Source organism: Numida meleagris, chromosome 1, assembly GCF_002078875.1.
Source record: "Numida meleagris isolate 19003 breed g44 Domestic line chromosome 1, NumMel1.0, whole genome shotgun sequence".
Lineage (NCBI taxonomy): Eukaryota > Metazoa > Chordata > Aves > Galliformes > Numididae > Numida > Numida meleagris.
Window position 1 is genome coordinate 12620277 of NC_034409.1, and position 15036 is coordinate 12635312.

Consider the following 15036-nt stretch of genomic DNA (forward strand, 5'->3'; position numbering starts at 1 on the left):
AGAAGAAAATACTACTTGCTTCAACCATAAAATATCTTAAAACTGCTGCCTTTAGGCTTTGCTTATCAGTGAGCTCTTATGACTACAGCCATGACTACAACTACAAACTTTGACTACAAGAAGACAAGACTTGAAATGGTGGAGTCACACTCACAGGTACATTCTATTTTAGAAAAAAATATTCAGCAAAACATATTCAAGACAATCGAGAGGTGGCAACTCCAGAAAATTCCTACTTTAGGAGTGCAAAAGGATAAGAAGTTGCTTTGTCTTTTTCACTGCTTGTTCACCAGGAAGCAGTACCATGTTCTGATTTTCAACTCCAAATCTGGAGGAAAACTAAATGTTGATTTTATAAAATGTATTTTGATATTCACAGCAGAGTATCTGCATTCTTCATATCATTAAACAAACTTTACTGAAAAACAGAGTTACTGCTTCAATCCATGCGGTTAAAAAATTATCTACAATTAGGCAGTGAACTGCACTGCACAGAGGAAATATCATATTGAAAAACTAAGCACATGTAAATAGTGTCTGGAACCCAGATGTGGACGCTGTAATGATAATGCCAGGAGAGTGCGTCTGGAGTTCAAATGTTGCAAATTCCTGAAATCTCACAGGCTGAATAAAAACAAAAAAAAATGGAACAATGAAAACGATTTCTAATCCTGGTTGCTTCTGAAAACAAAGACATTTGCATTTTTCCTCGGCAGACACAGTTATATGGTGACCATTACTTTCAACAGCTTCATGAAAATCTACAGATTTCAAATTTTTGTTGACCAGAGCAGTCCTATTCAAGACAAGAAAAGATTATGTACTTTATCCCCAAATACATTTATGCCAAAACTTGAATTACTTACAGAACAGACTGACAGTGATATGTGTGACCTTGTGAACATGTCTTCATCCATTTCTCTTTATCTAAACGTGGCACAACTGTATGGTATTTGGAAATGAAATATTAAATAATTTTTTTGCTAGAAGACAACTAATGCTGCTATTACTTCAAAGCTAATCTACAATAATTTTATGTGACAATACTGACATTGTGTCACAATAAAATTATTTTTTACAATAAAAATCAAGGTCTCCTTTGAGGGGTTTCATTAGTATCAGCAGATTTGAGAAAGGAAAAGGTTGAAGATATGGAATACAAGGAATGTCATTAGGAACTGTCAATCACACGGAGAAACTATGAAACTGACATTTCCAACAATAAACCTCTTCAAGGAAGTTCAATGCAGGAATATACATGGAATTTTTAACTATCAGATTTAAATCTAACAGAGGTATAGAGTAGCTAATTATCCCTAGTTTTTCTAGAATTCCTGATTTATTCAGTAGTATTCTCTGATAAACAGCGTCAGGGATTCCCATCTGGGACACTGACCTATTTCTGAGACTTTTATCTTCTATACTAAGCCTCCAGACATTTTTAAAAGATATGGTCAGAGCTATATTATCGTCAGAACTCCTGGAAACATATGCTAGCAGAACAGACACAATGTAGCATACAGAATATGACTCCCACTCTACAGGCTTCCAAAACCATCCTTCTACTTTAACATGAGGAAATCTCATGTCTCTTGGATCAACCTTCCAAAGACACAGAGAAAGGGAAGATTTTGTCCTGCATCTCTTGTATAGGACATTTATTACTATCTCTATTTAGAAAACAACTTTATAGGAAACATTTCATTCTTCTCCAGCAGCTGTTTTTTTCAAGCAACTGAGTTTTATAGCATTGTTCTGTTTCAGTTACATCATGTGAGGCCTACAAACACTTGCAGAACATCATTTGTTATCATTTCACCAAAGCTTTTGTAGATGAAAAAATGAGAATCTTTGCAGCATCTTCACTTGTTTGAGACGAAGTCACCTGAGACTACAGCATACCAGCAAACAATTCTTTATAATTTAAATTTACAAACTGCAAGTTTATGCCTTCCAACTGCAGAGTGCAATGAATGTAACCTTTCTTACCAACATGTGCTATGCTATTTTCAACTTCTGAGATTTCTGTTCACATATCTCTTGGTAACCCTAAAGGTCAGCATCTGTAATGTATCTTTGTCTTCATGTTCCAGAGACACACAGATGTCTTTTCCTGTGCATATCCCAAATCAAAGAGACTGACTTCAAAGTCACCCTTACCCTGGAAGAGCTCTTAAGAAGTAGCTCCCACCTTCCATTTGAGAGCTATTTAATTTGAAATGACTCAGCTCGTTCTCTAAAATGCTTAGATTTCTGCACATACTAGCCACACCCTGGCACCAGTTTCAAATGCTTACTAGTAGAGAAGAACATAACTCAGACCTTGTAGTATCATTTTGCTAATAACAATACAGAGATGGCAGAGCAGTGTTCTGTTTCAGATAACACTTTCTGGAAACCTGGTAAGTTCTTAAGCAAATGTAGCTATGTTTTCTCCAGTACCTGAGCTAATATAAAGGTGCATGAGATCTGTTTAGAGGAACAGTAAAGGCATTCTTTAATTGCAGTGCAGAAATCTCCCTGTATGACTTTGTGTATAATACATTCCATAAAACTGAATTTCTGTATCTAACACCGCTTGTGGCTAGACAAAATCTTGACTTGTGAAATACAGTTGCCAGTGTTTCTTGATACTAAGTCCACACAACAGGCCTTCTATTGTGACAATATGGCTTGTCAAAACATTGCACCCAAAACAATTGACTACGATATCTCCCTGTGGTAATGTCTCCTATTTCTATGCTGAACTAAGTTACTAATTCTTCAGGCCAAATTCTCTCTTTCTCTATTCTCCCAAGAAAACTGGACTGCTAACATCTGAATTTGGATCTTGCTTGAATATTTATCATTTCCTTCTGCCTGCTATGGGGATGTGTGATTTGTCACTTCTTCTTCTCCAGAAATGAAATGCAACTAATTCATTTGCAGTCTGTCACTGCTTATAGGTAATATTTTCTTCTTAACCTTTACAAGGCTCTTCCTCAGTCCTAATAGTCTAATTTTCTAACAGATCAAAATGTGGAGCCAGGCTATGGATTCAAGACACCATAAACCCAGAGTCCCACTAAGACTGCAAAAAAAAATTAAATAACTGCATAAAGCCAAAATGTAATTTTTCCCCCTGTGATCTGTTTAGAAACATTTTATTAATATATTAGTAAATATTTATGCAGCAGCCTGGCCTTCAGGAGCAGCCAGGATCTGAATATCATTAAGTACAAACACATAACAAAAGAAAGTAGAACTAATTGTTTATACAACCATCATGTAACCACTACTGCATAGTTCCCAAGGATTACAAATTACCCTCAAATTTAAAGACCAGTCTTACATGGCCAGGATGCAAAAAATCTGTGACTGGTTAAGTGACTTGATGTCACATATGATTCTTGAGAAGGAATGTCAGCCAGCAGAGAGAATGGGACTTTGGGTCTTTACAAAGAGAGACTTTCATGCATAACAGCCACTATGGAAGAAGATGCAGAAACAACTGTGATAGAAAACTTCTTCACAAACTCTGTTTTTACTTTTTGTCTTCTAATTTTAGAAGTGTATCAGAGTTCTTTCAGTTTTTAAAGTATTTTATCTGGTTTTTATACTTAAAGCTATTTTATTCCCTCTCATTATTACACTGCATGTAATTCACCACTGACACCAAGTTTCTCTGATGGGCATATACAGTTTTTCTTGCTGGACAGTGTATATGTGTATGTCAGGAGTCAACTGATTTACTTTAACCATTCCTTTTTTATTCTTTGTTATGCTTTTTCTGACTGTCTAAATCCTGCTTGACTTAAACAATTCTCTTCAAAAGTCCCAATATTTCAATATTTAATGTTTTTTTTTCTATGAAAAGGAGATGGGTGGTCCAGGCCATGTGCATTAGCAACTTGTGTCGGACTGAAGATGAACGCTAGGCAGCTGCTCGCTTTCAGACTCACATTTGGAGCAAAACTGCCAAAGCTGTATCATACTGAATATCAGAGATAGCTTACAACATTTTAATAAAAATATGGAGAGCAACAGAACAAATCTTATAATCAAAACCGCCTTGCTGTCTCATGGAAGCACTTCCGCCGAATCACTGGGACTGATTTTATAACACAAATAGGTTTTGGAGCTGACTGACAGTGCTTCCATCACAGTAATAGAAGCATGAAAACCTTGCATATATTATAAACAATATCTAGAATTATTTGCGACTACCATATTATGTGTGCATTCACGAAACTGTTCACAATAGTTACAATTCAAAACCCAGAAACCTATGGCCCCTATTCAAGGGTGTTCAGGAGAGCAAAAGGTGAAGGAAAACAATGAGAAATGGAAGACTAGCCGGAAAAAAAAAAGTTATCTCAAAGAACTTGAGAGTAATTTTTTCAAAGAAGTATACATTTTTGCATTGTCACTGAAATCATTTCATTGCCAAGTCTCTCTTTAAAGCTGTTTATAACTCTAAGAAACCTGTCTCCAGTACAAGAATGACAAAAACAGAGTAACTGATCTTCTCCTTATTAAAAAAAAAAGACAGTTAAAAATGTGTTATTTTTTAAATCAGTTTTGAATTGAGATGAAAATACTATCAGATACATAAAATGATTAATAGAGAACCATATAGAGACTGTACATGTATCCACATGCTATTATTTTCAGAAATTCTAGGACTGAGATACACTTATACTTTTCACATCAAATATCCTGATATCCTTTTTAATGGGAAACCTACATGGAAGGACATTAAGCTATCACTTGTGCTTGCATGAAGTTTATTGCCTGCATATCAGAAGGACAGGGGAAACATAACCCCAATTCTGACATCCTGACAAGAAAAAAACAGGAGAAACAAGGATGTGGTTTCACTTTTCTAAAGAAAAGCAGATATGGTGAGGTAATACTGCAGGAATTGCCCAGCAATATCCAGGAAACTGGCACTAAAAACACCAGAAAAAGATATCTGTCAGATACTTCCTTATTACAGACATAATGAATGCCGAGTCTTGTAAGAGAAATTACAGTTTTCTTTGAAGCTTTCTTCTTTCCTTTGAAGAGGAAATAGCTGAGTGAAAAAAAACAATACTTGAATTGAATTGCATTTTATTTTACTTAATGTTATGCATCCTATATGAGTAAGAGCAATATAGTCAAAGCCCTAAAGAGAAAAGCAGAATAATGTCTTTGGGATGCCGACAGTCCCTCACACGCATAAAGCTGATATCCTCTTCAGTAGATAGCACTTGTTTTCATTAATGAATAGTCTTTGACTTTGACTTACCAAGACACTTATGCATACATACAAACTTAAGTATGTGATGAAATTACTTGACTTATACTACTATTGACTGATAGATTCCAGGCAAATATAATAAATTTCTGCAACCATGAGAGAGACTACCAATACATTTTTTCTAAGCACTGTATTTTATTATTACTGTGAGTCTACAATGAGTCTACAGTATTCTTCTATATTAACAAGGTCTCTAGTCAGGCAAAAGTCTGAGCCAATATATTTCTTCCAAATGCAACAAATTTCCTGAATGAAAGACAAACTTCAGTAGGAACATTTCTCTTATTGGCACCAGAGAAACTATAGAAGATAAAAGCATGAACTGTGGGAAAAAAACTTTCCATTTTGATTAAGATCTTAATTAAGTCAGTCATACACAAGGCACAAATCTGTAAGAATATCCAACTCTAGTGTATCTTGACTCCCCTATCCTCCCCGTAAGTACATATTGGTATTATCATTACAATAAATTCTGCTCTGCTTTGGTAGGCTGAATGATTCTGCCATCATTTGAAAAGCAAAAAAGGAACATTCACTTGTGTACTGCAGACTTATGCTGCACATTCTACATGTTTCACAAACCAGGACAGCAAAAATAAGAGATCTACTGCACAGACTACAAGAAAAAATACTAGTCTTACAACTTATCTTTGTCAGCACAGTGTAATAGAGTTGATTACTGAACATAAAAATTGTTTTCTACTACATTTTCCAAGCAATTTGCCCACAGTACTTGCAAAAGAATCTTAATACAACTGCATTTATATGCTAATAAAATGCATCATGTAAAGTCAAAACATACAAATAATAGTTTTTTACAAAGCAGATTGCTATATTTCTTTCCATCAACTCATGTTTTAAGATTAGGAAATGTAGTTATTATAAATGTGAGCCTTACACTTAAAGACGGAAAACAGTGAACTAACAGATTTTTAGTTAGCACAAGCACTGAGATCAGAAATGACAAGTATGATAAATGGTCAATTTCCGGCTTAGTTTATCTGTCTTGTGGGAGGGAGGAAACAGAATGCCTTAAAAATGCAGTGTAAGCAGAAGAGCTTGGATTATTGCCCACGGCATGGGTTGTGCTATGTGAAAACTAGAGGAAGAAACAAAACAGCACTTTAAGGCTATGTATGGCTAGTGGAGAGAAAGAAAACATTTATGTAGAAAGACTGTGGGACAGTAATTCAAGGCCTGTGAAGGTGCTATAAATTTCATTCAGATATATTTTATAATATTTAAAATTAGCACATTAAATTAAGTCTTCATGGATTTCCCAACCCTCTTTTTTTAGCTTTTTATTTATTTATTTATTTATTTATTTATTATTTTTAGGCCTCCATGAAGGATACGGGCATTTTTTTAAACAGATCTCACACACCTTTTGCACTAGCAGTAAAGTTCTGGATCAGAATTCTGATCGAACAGCAATTTAATGAATATACCACATAGCAACAGTTTTCTTATGAAGTCATGGAATCATTCACTTTTTCATGAAGTTTCTGCTAGATTTCAGGGATCAGTGAAGAGTTTGCCTGAAAAGTAAAAGTAACAGCAGAGCTGGCTCTAAACCCTGCACACAAGACAGGATCTGCCAAGAACATCTTATGTGGAGGCCTGCTATGTTTAACCTGGCTCCTACACTTGCTATATTGCTTTCCAGAGTCTTAGCAACTTGACAGTTTGAAGACACCTTGTTTGTAATTCTTTCACAGGCGATTATTTTTCTAGACCACAGTGTAGTGCATTCCCTCTATTAGAACTAACACTTTAATCATGAAATCTATCTCGTGGAAAATATACTTTTTAAAAATTTATATTTAAAAACAGCAACTTTTCAGTTTTCCGCAGGTCTAAGCACCCTGGAGCAAATCTTTTTTGTTGGCTTCTGTTTCTCTCTTTCAAATGTGAGAAACATCCAGTGTGAGAATTACCTTTTATTAGGTACTGCCTATGTATGGGCAAACACTGTACATTTCTAAAATAGTGTAACTCCACTGCTCCAGTACATGCAAGTTTTTAACTGGTTAAGTTCGTGTGTAGGAACACAGGACTGACAAAGAGTACAGCCAGGACCCCGAATTTCAGGAGACGGAACTTCAGCTGTTTAAGGAATTGTTGGATGAGATCCTCTGGGAAACTGTCCTTAGGGACAAAGGGACAGGACAGAGCTGGCAGCACTTTAAGGATCCCTTTCTGAGAGCACAAGAGCTCTTCATCCTCCAGAATAAGAAATCAGGCAGACAAGGCAGGAAACTAGCATGGCTGAGCAAGGACCTGCTGGTCAGGCTGAGGGAAAAAAGGAAAAGTATAAGCTGTGGAAGCAGGGATGGGTGGTCTTGGAAGAATATAGGGATGCTATCTGGTTGTGCACGGATCAGATTAGGAAATCCAAGGTGCAGATGGAGTTGAACTTGGCGAGGGACGTGAAAAACAACAAGGGTTTCTTCAGATATATGGGGCAGAAGAGACAGGAGAGAGAATGTACACCTTCTGATAAATAAAAAAGGAGAGCTGGCCTCCTCAGACAAGGAGAAGGCTGAGGTACTTAACAAGTTCTTTGCCTCTGTCTTCACATCCAACGCCTCTCTTGTCCCTGAACTTCTAAGCAAGGGCTGGGGGGAGCAAAATCTCTCCCATTTTAAGAGCGAATCAAGTTAGAGACCACTTAATGAGGCTGAATGCGTAGAGGTCTATGGAGCCAGATGACATGTATCCCAGGGTTCTGAAGGAACTTGTTGATGTGGTTGCCAAGCTACTCTCCATCATATGTGAAAAATTGTGGCTATCAGGAGAAGTCCCCAGTGCCTGAAAAAAGCAAAACATCACTCCCATATTCAAGAAAGTGAGAAAGGAAAACCTGGGAAACTACAGGCCGGTGAGCCTCACATCTCTGCCTGGGAAGATCATGGAGTGGATCCTCCTGGAAGAGAAGTTAAGGTACATGCGAGATGAGGAGGTAATCCGAGAAAACCAGCATGGCTTCACCAAGGGCAGAGCATGCCTGACCAATCTGGTCACTTTCTGTGATGGAGTGACGGCCTTGGTGAACACAGGAAGGGCAACTGATGTAGTCTGCCTGGACTTGTACAATGCATTTGACATGGTCTTGGATCACATCCTTATCTCTAAATTGAAGAGATACGGATTTGAAGGCTGGACTAGTTGTTGGATAAAGAATTGGTTAGACGGTCACAGCCGGAGGGTTGTTGTCAATGGCTCTATGTTCAGGTGGAGGCTGGTCACGAGTGGTGTCCCCTAGGGGTCTGTATTGGGACCTGTGCTCTTCATCTTTATCAATGACATAGACAGTGGGATTGAGTGTACCCTCAGCAAGTTTGCTGATGACACCAAGCTGAGTGGTACAGATGGTACAACAGAAGGAAGAGATGCCATCCAGAGGGAGCTGGACAGTCTTGAAAAACGAGTGCACAAGAATCTAATGAGGTTCAGTAAGGCCAAATCGAAGGTGTTGCAATCCCAGATATGAGTACAGACTGGGAGAAGCACTCACTGAGAGCAGCCCTGTGGAGAAGGACCTGGGGGTCCTCACGGATGAGAATCTGGACATGACACGTCCAGGGAGCTGGACTTGTTTAGCTTGGAGCAGAGAAGTCTCCAGGGAGACCTCATTGCAGCTTCCAGTACCTGAAGGGAGCTTACAAGCAGGAGGGAGAATGATATTTTACACTGTCTGATAGGGACAGGACAAGGGAGAATGGCTTAAAACTGAAAAAGGAGAGATTCAGGTTAGATGTTAGGAAGAAGTTTTTTACTCAGAGTGTGGCGAGGTGCTGGAACATGTTGCCGAGAGAGGTTGTGGATGCCCCATCCCTGGAGGCATTCGAGGCCAGATTGGATGGGATCCCGGGTAGTCTCATCTGGTGGGTGGCAGGGGGTTGGAACTAGACGATCTTTAAGTTCCCCTCCAACCTAAGTCATTCTATAATTCTTCTATGATTCTATGATTTATAATACTATTCTTTTCTGAAAGTCTAGATAGATAGTAAACGGATTTTATTTTTTTATTTATATATGCATGTACCTTATCTGAGATGCAGGTTCCAGAGAGATCAATGGATATCAACGACAACATATTTCCCAAAACTTCAATTCCACCATCCGTCACATTTTCACAGTGACGCAGATTAAGGTAGGTCAGTTGATGACATCTAAATTAAATTTAAAAAACAAACAAACCAGAAATGTTGGCTTTCCATTTTTTTTTTAACAGAAATGTAGTAAAACAAGTTCATTTTTGTAATAACCCCTGTGATTTTTTTCTAAGGGTACCCATGAAAATAAACTCTCTAGACCCATGGGATTGTACCAGACTCTTGACATCTATCTTATATAGGCACTTCCAGAGACTAGATTCATAATGTACAAGTATTGCAAATGCTTCAAACCATGAAGACATTGCTAGGTTCTCTGCAAATCAGCACACATGGAAGACTGAATTTTACTTCCTAAATAAGTGCATTAAATGTTGTGTTCCCATTACCAAACCGAAAGACCTAGGAAATACACCCCCTCAAACAGTTAATGCATTTGTGCTCAGAGCGTTAGGGGCAACACTCCATCACAAAAACAGGGAAGGCATTCCCTAGCTTACCAGCAAACACGCTATAGTCGTTCACAACTAATATTATGAAAGTATAAACAAGAGCCCTGCTGAGACATCAAGCAATGAGTGGAAAGACTGACTCCAAACTTCTCCTGAGATTTAGAAATTATATTTTGATTGCCAATACCAATACTCCTTCTGAGAACCAGGAAATGAAAAACTTTAACAGTTGAATGCTTTTTGTTTATACAGACATGATTATTTATTGAGCTTACAAAAATGAGACTCAGACATACTAATCATTTAATGCAGTTTTGTTACTGACAACAATCTCGAAAATCCTTTTTTCATAAAATTAAGATTTCTCAGGTTTCCATATTTATACTGATGAATTCTTCATTGTATAATGGATCATTTTAAGAGACTCACAATAACAAAAGAGACTAGCATTTTATCTACTGCAGACTTCTGTATACAATGGGTTGTAAAATTTTACCAATTTATTAACATATTAAGAACTTTGACATTAAAAATATATTGAAAGTCTAATCACATCAGAAAAATATTGTACTGGACAATGGTACCTTTGTGCCATTTCTCTGACAGAAGCATCAGTGACATGGATACAGTTAGCCAAATTCAACTCTCTCAGCTTAGCTCCTGAAGAACCTCGTACAAACGGCCGTACACCTCCATCACTGATTCTAAAAGAGAAATGTAAGCAATATCCATAGAAAGTATTTTTCCTGTTCCATACAATTCAACGTTTAATTTAAATTCAGGAGTCGACATTGTAGATTAGGAAAAACGAATACTGATAATTTTAAATACCCTTTTAAACTCAAAAAAGTCAGGATAATTAATGGCTTGATTAAAAGATGCAGCTTTTTGTGACCGCTAAAAAACAGAACTTACTGAAATTAAGTCTACTGGAAATTTTGAGAACTTCCATTACTTCCATCTTTTAGATATGATAGCAGCCCAAAAGACAGAGCCTGGAAAACTTATCCAGGAGGTATCAGAACTCATTTAAACATTTTGGAATAATATTTGTTATCAATATAATATTTGGTATTAGTTTGGGTTTTTTTTAAGTAATAGTATAAAATAATTTAAAGAAAAAATGACCTTCCAGCACAGAAGAAAAAGACAGAGGTTGTACATGTATGTGTGTATAGTAGCTATTCTGTATATGTGCACTGACTGAGGAGTTATTTCTTGGTGTATTTCACTTAATCAACTGTATGTCACACACACAACTCTCCAACTCATAATATACAAATAAGTTATGAAAGATTAGGTAAACAGAAAATCTTTCATTCAACTTGAGAGGCTTGGAGGGCTAACTACAACTTGGTAAGTGCTCCAGTACTGTTCCCATCTTTGATATGTTTAATATTACTTGCACACTTAGCTTTCCAACTCATTCTCAGTATTTCTTCTATGTTCCCCAATAGACAAACAAGATATCCAAAATTTACGTGGGACAGAATCAAATTTTAGCTTGTACAGTTTGTTGCAGCACAAACAATCACTGCAAATCCCAGAGCCTTTGAAACATATGGGTAAGAATAGCTTTCCTGAAATAACTGTGCAGTGAACACATATGTTAAGTTTTTTGTCAGTTGAATAATCATGTAAGAACACAAATCACACACTACTTTACTTGGATTAACATACATGAAGACAACATATGTAAATGGAGAAAATATGCCAATGGTATGAATCACCACATTGCCTGTGTTGACTATCAGCTTTTTACTCATATCTCTATTATTCCTTAATTCTAATAATCATGACCAGTTTCTTTCTTCATTTTTCACATGTAGTCAAACACTTACTATAATTTTAGGAATTCTGAATTGTTATTTGCTATTTCTGTTCCAAAAAAAATTCCATGTGACTCTTAAGTTAGAAAAAGTTAGACTAAGATAAAAAGACAATGAAAAAAGGAAACTGATTAAGAGTATTAATAACCTATAAACATTTCAGAATCTGTTCTTAAGATTCTACCACCACCATGGTGTTCTCTTTGATTTCTATGATAAATTCTTAAATGTTTCTGATTCAGAGTGAATTTTTATATCAATATATAGTCCAAATGAGAGAAAAATAAATCCTAATAATTCCCTTTTGTAGTTTCATCACTTTTTTCTTAAGAAACACTTTTTACAAAGGTTAGATTTGTTACAATCTATAGTTCTGCTAATGCTGAAACCTTCAAAAATAACTGCCAATATAATTTTAAAAATACAGTTTTATAATAGCTTTATAATTGTTTTAAAAAAATTTGCTAATGTAATTCAATAACTCTTTGTTGTTAGAGGCTGTAAACAGGTGTACAAACACACTCACAGCCCAGGAAGCCAATAAACTGGAAATCCAGCCTTCTAAATGTTAAACCAGAATATTCAGGCAGTTGTCCCATCTGCACAACTGAACTTCCAACATGATGTCAAAGTTTTACTCAGCATTTCTCAGCACAACTACATGCAACAATATCAGATTTCTATATATATTTTTACGTATTAAAACAGAATCCCTAAAACTTAACATGATGATAGAATTTTTAAGAGAATCATCAATTCTAGCTTCTTCATCTTATTTTATAGTCTGATGATTTTTAACTGCCGGGGACATTGCCTTTCCTCTTCCCATCCACCCTCAATTCCATCACCATGCCTTAAAGTGGGAAGAAGTGTTCAACTTCGGAAGGTCTATCACTGCTCTTTTTTCTACTGATACATGATATACTTGAAATAGAAAACAGTCTCCACATCAGCTATATCTTTACTCTACAACATAACATACTATATTGTCCTGGTGATCATAAAAAATAGGCAGTTTTGCTTATATCTTAGTAATAGATAGATATAGTGTACTATTTTAACATTCACAAAAATAAACAATATTCAAATATTAATAGAGCTGTGATACTTGCCATGTTCTAGCACTAAAATAGGCCTTAACTTTTAAGAAATATTACTTCTGCAATTGATTACTTTGCTTGAACTGGAGTAATAGTGAACGGATTTTTGAAAACATGATACAGAAACAAAAAAAACCTTCTTATACGTACATATATTTAAATGCTAATAAATATGTATTAATATTGTAAGAATGTATATATGGAATGTATAGAATGTATATATATTTAAAATTGAAAGATATGTTAACAGGACTTACTGAGAGCATAATTAACTTTATTAAAATTTCTTTAGAATGGTTTTAGAAAACTGGGTGTGAGATAGTACCTTAAGCAGTCTGCCACATTTAAGACAACAATATACTTCAATTTTGAAATCATCTTAAGACCAACATCTGTTATCTTCCGGCAACCAGCAAAATGAATATGCCTGATGTACTGGCAGCATTTAGTCATCAACTTGAAACTCAGATCAGTAATTTGGTTATTTCCTGTTGAAACACATAAAGTTACACATATGATGTATATTAAGGGCCTGATCCAAATACCTAGTTAAAATCAGTTGAAAGATTCTTCTTGATTTCTTACTGATTATTGTGGATTAATTTTTAAATTCATTGAAAATAATTTTGTGAAATATTATACTAACCTTCAATCCTGACTTTAACAAGTTCACACTCAGTTAGGGCTTTAAAAGTTGTATCAGAAAGATGTGGTGAGTCAAGAAACACAACAGATGTTATTTTTCGACATTTTTCAACCAGAGCCTTTGAAGAGAAAAAGGTGAAATAAATTATTAACATGTCGATGTGGTCATATAACAAAGGATCAGCAAACATTCTGCATATCATACTGGAAGTTAGAACTCTGAAGAAGTAGTTGTAACCCATTTCAACAGTAACTGACAAAATGTGAGTTCTAATTATATAATTGAAATTATATATAATTGAAATTCTGCATATATTTATTATCTTTGGAAACACAAAGCAAAGAAGTAACTTGAGATGTGAAGTATGGCAAACACCAGAGACAGTGATGTAGTTAACAACTACTTCTGCAGAAGCCTGAAAAACTTTTTGTGATGGGCTAAGTTAGTAGCAGAACGTTCCCATAGTTTATACTTCGTGTAACACTGAAAAACCATGTAAACTGGAAGATTATAATTCAGCTATACTTATGTAGAAAAGAAGACAAGGCAACTGAAATTTTCTGAAAGTGAGTGAGAGTTAGTAAGATTTTAAAACATAATTAGACAATAGTTTTCAAAAATGCTTTAGGAAAGAAATTTTCCTCTTTATCGGTGTACTTTCTTCAAAACCGCTTAAGAGGATAATCCAGTCCCAACATCAGAAATTTCCTCAAAATTCAGATGTCTTTTCAATTACTTACTTGAATACATCTGTCTGTAAGAGTCGGCATTTCATTGATTAGCAAATCTTGAATCCCACTGCAGCCATCGGCAATATTTCTGAAGCCATCAACTGAAATCTGAGTAAGAACTACAATTTGTATGTCTTCACAAGTATAACAAAATGGTCATTTTTCCCCTGTAAGGTAGCTAAAATTAAGTGGAATTCCCATTCTCAAAAGAATAGATAGTAGGTAGCAGCTAATCAGGTCAAACTTATCAGGTCAAATTTATCAAGAACGATATAACAAATTGTGACATACTTTCAGAGTTCAGCTTCTTACATTGATAGTTTGCTTACAAAAGTTATTTTTCTTATATTTTCCACTGTCCAAAAAAGCTTATATTAATGTACTTCCAAACGATCACATTTCCAATAATAGAGAATAGTGCATGTGTAACGTATTCTTCAGTTACACAATTTTGTAATTGGGAAATATAAACAACGAGTTCTCTTCTTTGATAATTAATAAACACAGCTCAGATTTTCTTCTTAAGTGGTGATCTCTTTTCCTGCTTGATATTTCTGAAGAGGCCAGAATTTGACAGTAGCTGCCAAAAAGAGAATTCTCTCAGTGAAGTCACAGCAGGAAGAACTCAGATGGTGAGATCTGGTGAGGCCTCTGTGTTTGCTAACAGCTTCTCTGTCATCCCCACAAACACTGCAGCATGTCAAGAAATGAACAGGTCAAATTCATTTTTCCCCAGAGCCTTGTGATCTTTGAGCCAGCTGTTAACTACAGCAATTGATAGGCTGCTCTAAAACATTTTGGGCCAGAATAATTCATCTAGAAATCAGTAAGATAGATCTTGGCTCCAAAAATAAGTCAATTTCTTTGAAAATCCCC

The 15036-nt window shown here is 35.8% G+C and overlaps 1 protein-coding gene across 9 annotated transcripts in view; it reads right to left on the reverse strand.

Moving 5' to 3' along the window:
- Window positions 1–15036, reverse strand: part of FBXL13 (F-box and leucine rich repeat protein 13) — a 78410-nt gene that overhangs the window by 14794 nt on the left and 48580 nt on the right. For 8 of the 9 annotated variants that reach the window (XR_002434316.1, XR_002434317.1, XM_021384522.1 and 5 more), the window contains 5 exons: window positions 14170–14268; window positions 13430–13547; window positions 13109–13271; window positions 10439–10558; window positions 9333–9459 (listed from right to left, as the gene is read on the reverse strand). Coding sequence is in view for 6 of the 9 variants with exons in the window: in XM_021384522.1 (XP_021240197.1) it covers window positions 9333–9459; window positions 10439–10558; window positions 13109–13271; window positions 13430–13547; window positions 14170–14268 (627 nt within the window). In the remaining 3 variants the exon portion in view is untranslated. Of the gene's footprint in view, window positions 1–866; window positions 943–9332; window positions 9460–10438; window positions 10559–13108; window positions 13272–13429; window positions 13548–14169; window positions 14269–15036 lie in introns of all 9 variants that reach the window. The other variant, XR_002434318.1, reaches the window with a different exon arrangement.